Source organism: Suncus etruscus, chromosome 14 (genome assembly GCF_024139225.1).
Source record: "Suncus etruscus isolate mSunEtr1 chromosome 14, mSunEtr1.pri.cur, whole genome shotgun sequence".
Taxonomy (NCBI): Eukaryota; Metazoa; Chordata; class Mammalia; order Eulipotyphla; family Soricidae; genus Suncus; species Suncus etruscus.
Window position 1 is genome coordinate 4230607 of NC_064861.1, and position 12368 is coordinate 4242974.

The following is a 12368-nucleotide window of genomic DNA, read 5'->3' on the forward strand; positions in this document are numbered from 1 at the left end:
ACCTACATTACTCTTTTTAACTTCAGTTGTGTACAATCCTAATCACAGACCAAAGCCATGCATTGTGTGTAACAACCCCAAACTGTTTCATAACATACATACATAAAATGGACACGTATTTCTTTAGAATATTTTGTGTTTTTTCTCTGACAACTATAATTCTTACTAAATGTTGTTTTATACAATGATGATTCTAACCACTTTTTATCTTCTCTTTTTGAGCTGTTTAACAAGGAATTTTGGTGAAAGAGTCCCCCAGTTTAATGCTTATGATTGAACCATATCATGGGAATTGTTGGAATTGTTCCTATGGCCCCCATATGCGCCAATAACACCACGTGGCATTGCTCCTTTTTTGCATAGGCACATTAAAATGGGAAAATACTATACATACAAATAAGATCCTATCTAATAGAGATTGGAACACACAAATCTTGTAGTGCAAGGGGACCTTACACCCTGAACATTGACCTGGCACAGACCTCAGAAGGGCATTTTCCATTCACCCCTGAACCAGGGAAGCCATCCACAAAACATCCAGGCTTGTCTATAACATCACCTGGAAGTAATCCTCTACCACGGAAGACCCTACAATGCTCAGACATCGACCTGCTCAAAAGAGACTTCCCTTAACACTGAGAAGACTTAACAACATCAACGACCTGCTTACAGGACAGGGCTCCCTGCATTGCCCTTTGATTGTGAGGTGAAACGAGAGGACGCTCCACATCCTGACTTCAATGTAGGATATGCAGTTTACAGGATCTTTAATACAGAAACATGATACCAACAACAGAGACTGTGTAAAAAATAAAAGTGTGTTAGCACTACAGACAATGTCTTGGATTGGACGATCTAGCTTGCCTGGAGCTTAGAGTTGGTCTTGTGCCAGGAAACTTCAGGGGTCGGGTCTCTTTGTATTTAGGTCAAGGTTATTTCTTTCCATGTCCCTCATATTTTGATGGGCCTATGCAAACAACAATTGCCACTCTAACACCATTTTTACTGCGCTCCTTTGACTCTAATCCTTAAAAAGAACCCACTTAAAATTTGAGGTTAACTTAAGCTAATATGCACGTACATGGAAATGTAAAAAAAGTACTATGCCTGTAATGTTTAAGGAGTTACGTAAGTTTTATGGCTTTAGATTGCCTTGTGTGCTGTTAAGAAATATTATAATGTGTTACAATCTTGGGACTTGCGGGACAAAGTAATTGTACATGGATTCTGTCTTATTTATCTTAATGTTCTTTGGCTGAAATTTCAAAGTTAAGATATCAGCAAGGGGACTTCTGAGAATTATTTTATGGGTGATTGTCCTTCCACTGTAACTTTACCTTGTCCTCTTTCTTTGCATCCTTGTTCTCATAATTAAAAATAAAAAATAAAATAAAATAAAAAAAAAGATAATGGAAAATAATGGAAATATACTTGCAAAAGAATGGAGCTGTATCTCTGTTTCACACCATACATAAAATCTATTTCAAAATGGGTAAAGACCTTGGAGATAGATCAGAACCCATAAAACAGATTGAAGGAAAATTCAGTATACACTCGGTGGCTGTAGAAGGCCAATAATTTTCTCTATATAAGTACTATAACCATGTTATAATTGTAACCATGTTACTTCAACTACAATGTAAAAAAGAAATGATTAATGACTTTATATATTATGACTTTATGTGTTATTCCTCTTTTGGATATATGTTTTTCTTTGATGTACTAAGTATATGCGTTGATATAAACATTGATATATACTTTGATGTGCCAAGTATGTACGTTGATATATACTTATACATAACCACACTTGGTATTCTTTTCCCACCTTTGGGCATGGTCTGGTTCTTGCTAATAAAAGCCTGTGTTTCAAGAAGGCAAGGGCTCATTCTTTGGTCTTCCTTCACTAAGCTGCTTTCTTTCTTAGGAAAAGGCTTGTGTGGTGGGATTGCTGGCTTGAGTGTTGGAATTCCTGAACTCATTCTTGTACCCTTTAAGTACTCTCAAACATTTTTGGAAAACATATTATAATCCAGAAATTCATTTTCCTTTATAAATACAAATGTTTTGGGCTGGTGAATGGGGAAGACACAGAAGGCACTTGACTTGCACATACCAGATTGAGTTTGATCCCTGGCACCACCTATGGTCCTCTAAGCCAACCAGGAGTGTTCCTTGAGCAGGAGAACTAGGAGTAAGCTCTGAACATAGCTGGGTGTGGCCCCAAACACAAATGTCTAACAAAAGACATTAAGATTTGATTTCTTAGGAATATGTCACCAATCAAAACCAGTATATCTTTCAAAAATTCATCAATCCTTTTAGGTCACCAGTGTCATTAACATAATTGAACATAAATATATAAGACTGAAAGCCACCATCTCTTTTCTAATGCCCTTTAACTACCCAAAATTTATATATAGGGATTTGAGCAATAGCAAATACTCTTCAATAAAGAGTTGGTTATTTTCTCCTTTGTATACAAACATGCGACATTATCTATTATAGCAACTATATTATGGCTAAATTGCTTTATATATTGCTATGTTATTGATATGTATAAATATTGCTATATTATTACTAAATTATACTGTTTGAGTTTTTCTCCTCTGCTACATCTTGACCTTATTTTAGAACTGTAATCCTGTATTTCTCATCTTTGCACAAGGATAACATAGTATTAAGTAAGCTTCCATAAAGGTTTGATGTTGGATTACTGCGTCCTATTCTAATCAGTATTCACACTCCACCCTAGGGTATGATCTGGTGATGGGATTACTGGGTCACTCCGTACTTGGTATTCCTTCCCCACCTTAGAGTGTGGACTAGTTCTTGATAATAAAAGCCTGGGTTTCAAGAAGGCAAGGGCTCATTCTTTGGTCTTCCTCCACTAAGCTGTTTTCCTTCTTAGGAGCAGAAGGCTTGTGTGGTGGGATTACTGGCTTAAGTGTTGGAATTTCTGAACTTGTTCTTATACCCTTTAACTGTGTGGATTATTTCCTGTGTTGACTTCCTGTTTGCTTCCAGGCCATGTCTTTCCAGGTCCTAGTTTGGGAGCCTGAGGCTACAAAGTTTGGAACATGTGTGAGCTGCAGTGATGAAAAATATGATGCAGTAAATGGTGAAGGAGGGTGTTCTTTTTGTGACTAAAACCCAACTACAGTCATGTTTGTAATCACGGTGTTTAAATAAAGATAAAAAAAATAAAAGAAATCTCACAACATAAGGAAAGTATCATACTGAGTGAAGTTAGTCAAAGAAGGAAAGATGCTGAATGAATTCCCTCATATGTGGGATATAAAGAAACACAGTAAGGAAATAACAAATGCTCAAAGGCAACAGAAATTGAGAACTGGTCTTTAGTAGGAAGTTACCATGGCAAGAGGTGTAAGTGGATAACAGGCAGGTGAGGACACTGGGACAACAGTGATGGGATGTGGACACTTTGGTAGAATGTGTGGTGTTGGACTCTTTTGTGCATTAACCCTTTAAGAAAAGGTTAATATAAATTTCAATTCCACTTCTCCCCCCCAAAACTTAGGGTTTGTAGACAGCACAAAGGATTGAAGCACAAGCATTATATGCGGTAGCCATAGTTCTATCCCCAGTACCAAGTAGGTCAAGTAGAACTGTACCACCAGACCTAAGTTCCAACCATTAGGCTTACATAGCCAGGTTGAGTATTGACAGAATTGGTCTCCAGAAGTCCAAGGAGAAGAGGCCTCCTCAAAACACAACTAAACCAAAAAGTTGGTAACTCTTTTTTTATTCAGAGCTAATCCAAATGATTTCTGACAGGCAAAAAAGACATCCCAGTAAATAATCCTAAAGTTCCTAACATTACTGGGTTTGTTTCCTTGTAACAGGTAAAAGAATGTACTTAAGAATAGGTGGTTTCCCATGGGGCCGGAGCGGTGGTGTAAGCAGTAAGGCGTCTGTCTTGTGCACGCTAGCCTAGGATGGACCGCGGTTCAATCCCCCGTGTCCCATATGGTCCCCCAAGCCAGGAGCGATTTCAGAGCGCATAGTGAGGAGTAACCCCTGAAAGTCATCAGGTGTGGCCAAAGACTAAAAACGAACAGAAAAAAAAATAGGTGGTTTCCCTAACATAGAAAGCCCTGATTTTTGGATATGAACACAGGGATGATTCAGACATTTAGACATGGTTGTCTTTCATCTGTTCACTCATTCAACAAACATTTTTTCACTGATTTCTTTTCATAAACATTTTTTTTTCATTGGATACTAAGAAATGGATGAAGAGGTGGCTCATGAGGTCAGAGGTGGAGGTCATTCAGTCCTAAACTGCAAAAACTGAGAAGCCTCAGAAGAGACCAACAAAATAAAACCTAAAAATCACGGGGCTGGAGAGACAGCATGGATTTAGGGCAGTTGTCTTGCATGCAGAAGGACTATGGTTTAAATCCCGGCATCCCATATAGTCCCCCGAGCCTGCCAGGAGCAATTTCTAAGTGTAGAGCCAGAAATAGCCCCTGAGTGCTGCCGGGTGCAACCCTTCCACCCCCCAAAAAATCATGGGGGTGGAGAGATAGGACAGCAGTAGGACGTTTGCTTTGCATGCAGCCAACCCAGGATGGATTCCCAGCATTTTATAAGGTCTCCCGAGACTGCCAGGAGCAATTTCTAAGCCCAGGACCACCCCCCTCTCAAAAAAAAAAATCAAGTCTAGGAGAGCAACCAAGCTCAGATGGCAGGGAATGGGCATCTCCTAACCCAACTCAGGAGAGAAATCAGCCAACTGCTGAAGCTGTTTTGCTATTGTGTTTCTTTTCTTTCTTTCTTTTTTTTTTTTTTGTTTTTGTTTTTGGATCACACCTGGTGATGCTTAGGGGTTACTCCTGGCTATGCACTCAGAAATCGCTCCTGGCTCGGGGGTCCATATGGGACACTGGGGATCGAACCCAGCTTCATCCTGGGTCAGCCATGTGCAATGCCCTATAGTGTGCTATTGCTCTAACCCCTGCTGTTGTTTTTAAAGGACACCAGAGAAACAGTTATAGTTAGAAAACTCAAATGATTCAGTTTGATTGGGCTGGAGGGTGATGGGATAGAGTTGATAAGAAATACATCCTAGTAGGAAAGTAGGTCAGGATCAGGAAGGGCTAAAATCCTTCATTTAGACTTCACCTAGAAGAACTGGTCAAGCATGAAAACAGGACTCTGTGGTATACACACATGTAGATGCAGGCACATATATGACAGCACATGCACATGTTAATGATATACTTATTGTATGTTTATAATTTATCCTGATAAGAGTTGAAAGCCCCAAATAGAAAAGCAGTAACTCACCATGCTTTCCTCTAGAGATATCCACATACTGACACAGTCTGGGATGGGTAAGAGTCTTCAGGATTTGAAAGCACCCTAAAATTTTGATGGAATTTGGTGTGAGAGGAAGTCCATTGCTTCCACAGACGTCATGTGGTAGGGCAGAGGCAAAGAAGGTAAAGGCACCCATTTCTGCATCCTTTAAGGGGAACATATTTGCTGGCCAGTTCTGCTAAGGGAACCTGAGGAAAGAGAATCAATATGACATTCAGACATTCTCATGCTCTGCAGTGTGTATTTTACCTAAAGAAAAATGCCTTCTTTGAGGCTTCACAGTTAAAAAATATCAACAATGAAAAATTACAAGTGAAAAGTGAAGGGAAAATCCACTCATTACAAGTTATGATCAAATATATTACAGCTCTAAATAACAATAAAAAGGATGTGATGGCATGAAAGGCAGTACTGTCACACAAAGACACAGGAGGTATAAACTCAGTGGTAGTATTCCTAATATTAGCAAACTGGAAATAACTTACATGTCCAAAGTCAGCTGAATGGCTAAAATGTTTGAAGGAATGAGAATAATCAACTATTGCCTAGCTACATGCGATGACAAGCCTAGGAGCTTCTTACTTCTGGAGGTGGGAGGGGTGGTGAGGTAGTCATGAAACTCGGGGCATCACCCATGCAAAGTAAATAATCTATAGTTGAGCCACATTGCCAGGCGGTACTTTTTAGAAATGTAACAGTAAATGGGTTAAAAAAAGTCAGGCAATTTTTCGGCCAATTTTCATTACGTTAAAAAAAGAAACACTAGGGGCCGGGCGGTGGCGCTAAAGGTAAGGTGCGCCTCCTTGCCTGCGCTAGCCTTGGACGGACCGCGGTTCGATCCCCCGGCGTCCCATATGGTCCCCCAAGCCAGGAGCAACTTCTGAGCGCATAGCCAGGAGTAACCCCTGAGCGTTACCGGGTGTGGCCCAAAAACCAAAAAAAAAAAAAAAAGAAACACTAACTATATTCAGGAATACATTTACACAGGGTCATAACATATATTATTACACATATATATCACATGTGATATATTACACACATGTTAGATAACGCACATTATATAATATACATTAGATTATTATGCATGATAATACAATACACACAACACATAATTATATGTAATATGTATTTCATATACTGGGTAAGTAGATAGATAGCCATACTCTTTTCATTTGCTTGTTTGCTTGGGGCCCACAACCAGGGGTGCTCAGGGCTTACTCCTGGCTCAGCATTCAGGGATCATTCCCAGCAGTGCTGGGAACCATAAGGGGTGCCTGAGATTGAGCTCGGGGTCAGATGCATGCAAGAGAAGTGAGTGCCACACCTGCTATAAAACCTCAGTGGCTCATTTTAAAATTGCATATACAATTCATTGGTGGATGTAAAGAAGCCAATGGAGGTGATTACTTGAGAAGAATGATGAATGCAAGTTGGGTCTGAAAATTCATTTGCCAGGTATCATGAAGTGGAGTGCTTCTGAGTGGAGTGCATCGCTGTTGATCCAGTCAACAGTGACGAGGGCTCAAGTTTTGTCTCAAAGAACTTGAAGCTCTAAGAGTTAAATTGGGTGGGAAGTACCGTAAGGTTCAAAAGATGCTCATTTAATCATCAATACAGCCATTTACACATGTTTTCTGGGAGAATAGTACTGCTCTGTTACAAACTGCATGTGTGAGGAGAGTAATACTGGGCCATTTGCTTTATATGCTTCCGCTGAGTGACTGTCACAGACGAGGCCGGGGACAGGAGGGAGGCCCATGCAAGGCAACCAGTGGCCACTTTGACGTCCCTTCCTTCCGCTCCCTCATTTCCCGCACTCCGCCATCCAATCTCCATTTCAGCAGTGTGCTGAACCCTTGAAGACACAGGGCCGCGGCGGAGGGCGGCAAGGTCGGCGCGAAGAGGCGAGTGAGAGGGCTGAAGGCTGTGCTGGCTGCGCTCCGGGGGTCCAGCTCCCAGAGGCCCGGAGCCCTGACGCGCCTTTCGGGCGGACGAGCTGCAAGCTCCGGCTGGAAGGGCCCGAGAGCGGGCGGGCTCCCCGAAGGTCTGCGCACGTTCGGCGACCCGCCCAGGACGGCGCCGGGGCTGGGCGGACCAATACCTGCCTGTGAGAGTCGCCGCGGCGGCTGCTGCAGCCGCAGCTCAGCGGAGCCCCGGAGCGGCGCGGGAGGCCGGGAGCGGACAGCGCAGCCGCGCCGGGAGCGGACAGCGCAGCCGCGCCGGGAGCGGACAGCGCAGGGACAGCGCAGCCGAGGGCGCTTCCGCCGACGTCACGCGTGCGCGGCCCGCAGCGAGGAAGGCCCCGGCGGGCGTCTAGCGCGGAGCCTGCGCGGCCGAGGCGAGGCGCAGTGCGAGCGCGCAGGGCCGGCGCGCGGCGGGCGCCTGTCCGGGTCCTTCGTCGCTGCGCGGCGCGCGGGGCCGCGGCTCGGCAGAGGCAGAGCCAGAGGGAGGGTCGGGCCCGCGGCGGCGAGGAGGTTCGGCCGGCGGGTCGCGGTGGGTCGCGGGGCTCCAGCGGGCCCGGGGCGCCGACTCGCGACCTCGGGGCGGCGGGCGGGGGTGGAGGGCGCGGCCGAGTGGGAGCACGCGGGGCCCAGGCAGCCTCGAGGCCCCTCGGAGCCGGGCGGCCGAGCGCGCGGTGCTGGCGAGGGGAGGCGCGAGGGTGCGGGCGGCGCCGAGAGGAGCGCGAGCGCTCTCGGGCCCGGGGGCGGCAGCACAGATGCCGCGGGCAGCTCGGAGCCGTGTCCGGGCGCCCTGAGCGCGCCGGGGCCGGCGGCGCGGGCGACCGCGTGGCTCTTGCGTGTTCCAGGTCCGCAGAGGAGCGCCGGCGTCCGGCTGGGCTGGCAGCGGCCGGGAGCGGCCTCCTGTCCTGAACTTGGCCCGCGAGTGTCGTCAGCCACCTACGTGGCTCAGGGAAGTTCAGGCCTCTGAGTCCTCGCCTCGGACCTCCTAATCCAGAGCGACGGCGCTAGGTGTCCAGAGGTAAGAGAGACTCGAGACGGGAAAGGCGGCGGGCGCACATGCCGGCGCCAAGGCTGCACCCCGGCCTCAGAGGGTGCGCTGGGTCGTCGAGGGGAACTCTGCGCGCTAAGAGCACCGGAACACTATACGACTGTCTTTGAAACGCCCTGCATGTGCTTCGCTAGCTGTTGAGTTCAGTCTTTATTTTTATGTTTTTTGTTTTTGGGCCACACCCGGCGGTGCTCAGGGGTCACTCCCGGCTGTCTGCGCAGAAACAGCTCCTGGCAGGCACGGGGGACCCTATGGGACACCGGGATTCGAACCGACCGCCTTGGGTCCTGGATTGGCTGCTTGCAAGGCAAACGCCGCTGTGCTGTCTCTCCGGGCCCTAGTCTTTACTTTTAACCTTCATCGGAAACTTGACACCAAACTGAAGAGTGGCCGTGCTTTCGGGAACGCCGGTAAAGAAGAGGCGGAAAGTGAAAATACGGGTGGGGCAGAAAGAGAGCTCACACGCTGAGCATCTGACTTGCCTGCGGAAACTAGAATTGTGTCCTGGCACCACATGGTCCCAGAGCTACGAGATAAAAATAAGCCCAGAGCCATTGAATATGACCCCAGAACAGAAACCCCCACCGAATGCTTGGACTTTTAGAAAGACCCTATTTCAGAGACCTTCTGCTAGGTAATATGGGTGGGACTGATAAGGTGTTGCATTAGTTAATCATGTGTACTGTTCCGGTGGTGGTGTTGGCCTTAAAGCAGCGCTCAAGTGTCTCAGTGCCTTCCTGTATCGTGATACTTGACTGGCTGGGCTAGCCTGTTGAGTAAGGCCCAGCGATGTAGTGCCCTGTGGCGTCCGGTGGCACCAGGGGCCATCAGCACTACACACTGCTCTGCTCACGAGCTGCCTGGGCCACACCCAGTGCTGCTTGGAGCGCCATTGTTGGGGATGAATTTAGGGTCTGTGCATGCATGTCATGTGCCCCTGACCACAGAGATAATCCTCATCTCCTAAATAGTTTCTTTTTTATTCCCTCAGTGCATGTAAAATATTATAGAGCATTTTATGGTTAGAGTAATTTTACAATGGCTGACACCTAAAATTTCTGTTTCAGAGTGATATCATTTGCTTATGTTTGGCTTTTGACATTGAGTACTGGAACACAAGATAGCTATCAAAGATTCCAGGCCTTCTAAACTGTATGACTTTAATTTTCAGATAGTCTAAATTCATTTATTTGGGAAGATCAATTTTGTCTGACTAGTTCGAGGTAAATTTTGATAAAATAGCATTAGTATTGAGAAGAACACAATTAAAAAGGGCAGAATAATTTAAATAATGCTTATCTAGAAGGTTCATCTTTTTATTTTTTTTATTCATTGATTGATTGGTTTTGGGGTCATACCCAGCGGTGTTCCTGGCTATGCCTTCAGAAGTTCCTCCCCCCCTCCCCGGCAGGCTGGGGGACCATATGGGATACTGGGAATCGGACAGGGTCCCTCCCCGCCTGGCTGCATGCAAGACAAATGCCCTACCACTATGCTATATATCTCCAGCCCCTGAAAAGGTTCATCTCCGGCCCCTGAAAGGGTCATCTTTATTTTAATTAGTGAAGGGGAGAAGTGGCCCTGATGACTCCAATAACAGCTGGGCCCTGTATCATTTATCACAAGGCTGAACATTGAACCATTGCATTCATTTCAGTTCATTACAACACTTAGACCCCTAAACACTATTTGGGAGACAACCCCCAAGAAAGTAAAGGGAAGGGCCCGGAGAGATAGCACAGCAGCGTTTGCCTTGCAAGCAGCCGATCCAGGACCAAAGGTGGTTGGTTCGAATCCCGGTGTCCCATATGGTCCCCCGTGCCTGCCAGGAGCTATTTCTGAGCAGACAGCCAGGAGTAACCCCTGAGCACCGCCGGGTGTGGCCCAAAAACCAAAAAAAAAAAAAAAAAAGAAAGTAAAGAGGGAGAAATGACTCTCCCACCATCTAAGCACAAGAAACATCCCCAGCGTACTGTTTATCTTATTTTTTATATGTAAATGTTACATTTGTAATTGCTTTGTGTGCATTTATATAAACTATCTTTTAAATGAGATTGTAGCATTTTCTAAGTTTACACTCCCAAAACTTTCAGAAAATGCTGGTTTTAAGAGTTAACAGGTGCCCCTTGACCTGTATTCTGGGCTTCATAATCAGACCCTCTGGAGAAATTATAGCTCTGGCCTTAAAAATGCAACTTTGTGCCCTCCAGCCCATTGAGCTCTCTTGTCATCTCAAAAGCCAGCACCTCATATTACCCGTAGTGTGGTTGGGAGTGACCTCAGCCAAGAGCGAGGAGGCGCTCATAACCACTGCTCTTCCTAGCTCCCCTCCCAAAATAAAAATAAAGGAGTATTTTGATTAGATTAATTAGTTAGATCAGTGCTTCATTTCTTTTTATGGCTAACTAGTAGTCTCCATTATATCATGCACTGTTATTATTTACCTATTCAGTGCTTAATGGGTATTCAAGCTATGTTCCGATTGGATAAATAAAACTATTTGATTTTAATATCTCCTGACTCACACAAATCTGAGTTTTTAGTCCTCTTTTACTGACTGGACATATGACCCGAGATGAGTTCATTTTAATTCAAGTTTTCCTCTGTGCTTTATGGAAATAATTATAGTGTTTATAGGTGATCTGTATAAAGCAGTTAACCAGTCTGTAATAAATGCTCTCTCCCTATTATATATCCTATTATTAACACTATGAAAAACTATGCATATTAGCATATTAAAAGTTTTAAGGAGACTAACGAAACAAACATTTTGAAAATTCAGCTTTTACTTACTGAATTATTAAAAACGGAAATGGAGCAATTGGCACACAGTAATGGAGTGAGCACTGAGCTGAAGGGTAAAAGATGTGTCTTACACTTCTTTTGGTACTAGTGGAGTGTTTCACCTTCTTTTTCTCCATCTCCCAAATTGATGATGAGAGCCTTTAGAAGGACTCCGCCCAATTTCTGGGTATTAGACTCTTACCCCAGTTTATTACTTTTCTCTCCTTCAAACAAAACCACGCAACTTGAACTAGCTAGTCCTGACTCCAGTTAGAGGGGGAAATAAGGGAGGCATCAAGACCAAACAGGTGCAAGACTACTAAGTAGTGGGTTAGATACAGAGGGGACCACATATTCTAGCCGCCCTGGGGTAAGGGAAAAGGAAAAGGGAGGTAGGACAGAAACGGAGGTGTAGGGAGGACAATTTGGTGATGGGAATCCCCACTGATTTTATGTAAATATGTACCTAAAATATTATTGTCAACAAGATGTAAGCCACTATGATCAAAATAAAAATTTATATTAAAAAAAAAAGATGTGTCTTAGTTTCAATCAGTATTATGCCAGTAATGTTGCCATAAACAGCCCTCTTAAAAAAGTCATTCAGATTACTATGCTTCCTTGTGTGTAAGAATTAAAGATCATGTTTAGCTTTGCTCTTTACTATAAATCCAGCACATGATTTAAAATAAGGTGCTGTAACTAAAATTGGGATCACGAATTTAACATGCTTGTAGAGATTACTTTGGCAACAACGACAGTAAGAAGTGCAACTGTCCAGTTTGCCTCTGTAAAGACCTTTACATTCACGCCCTAGGCTAGATCTCTAGGTTGGAGATCAGGTTCAAACATGGGAGAACATTCATGTGCCAAGATAGAAAAGAGGGGCCTAGTAAAGGTTACTGAGTTCCTTTTCCCTCTTGTTCCCATCTTTATTTTTTTCAAGTTTGTGGAGAGAGATAAAAGTGTGGGAGACTGGCCCATACCCAATGATCCCCAGGGGACCATATGCTATTGGGGATCAACTTTACCCCTGTACTGTCTCTGCAGCCCTGTGTTTAAAATATTTTTGATTTAATTTTTTAACCTAAGATGTAGTTGAAAGGCACTTTCCCAGAATTTAGGGGAAAATAGATTTCCTCTTCAGATAGAGTAAGTAGTTTTCTAGATTTCTACCTTTTTAGTTTGTTTCTCCCCATAAGAAATGTTTCTGTAATAAATTTTGTGATGGT

The 12368-nt window shown here is 44.5% G+C and overlaps 1 protein-coding gene across 1 annotated transcript in view; it reads right to left on the reverse strand.

Moving 5' to 3' along the window:
* TBCK (TBC1 domain containing kinase) overlaps window positions 1–5527 on the reverse strand; it is a 201886-nt gene extending 196359 nt beyond the window's left edge. Inside the window, exon 1 of the mRNA XM_049786875.1 lies at window positions 5311–5527. Coding sequence (XP_049642832.1) covers window positions 5311–5503 — 193 coding nt within the window. The 5' untranslated portion in view covers window positions 5504–5527. The remainder of the gene's footprint in view (window positions 1–5310) is intronic.
* Between the last annotated feature and the right edge of the window lie 6841 nt (window positions 5528–12368).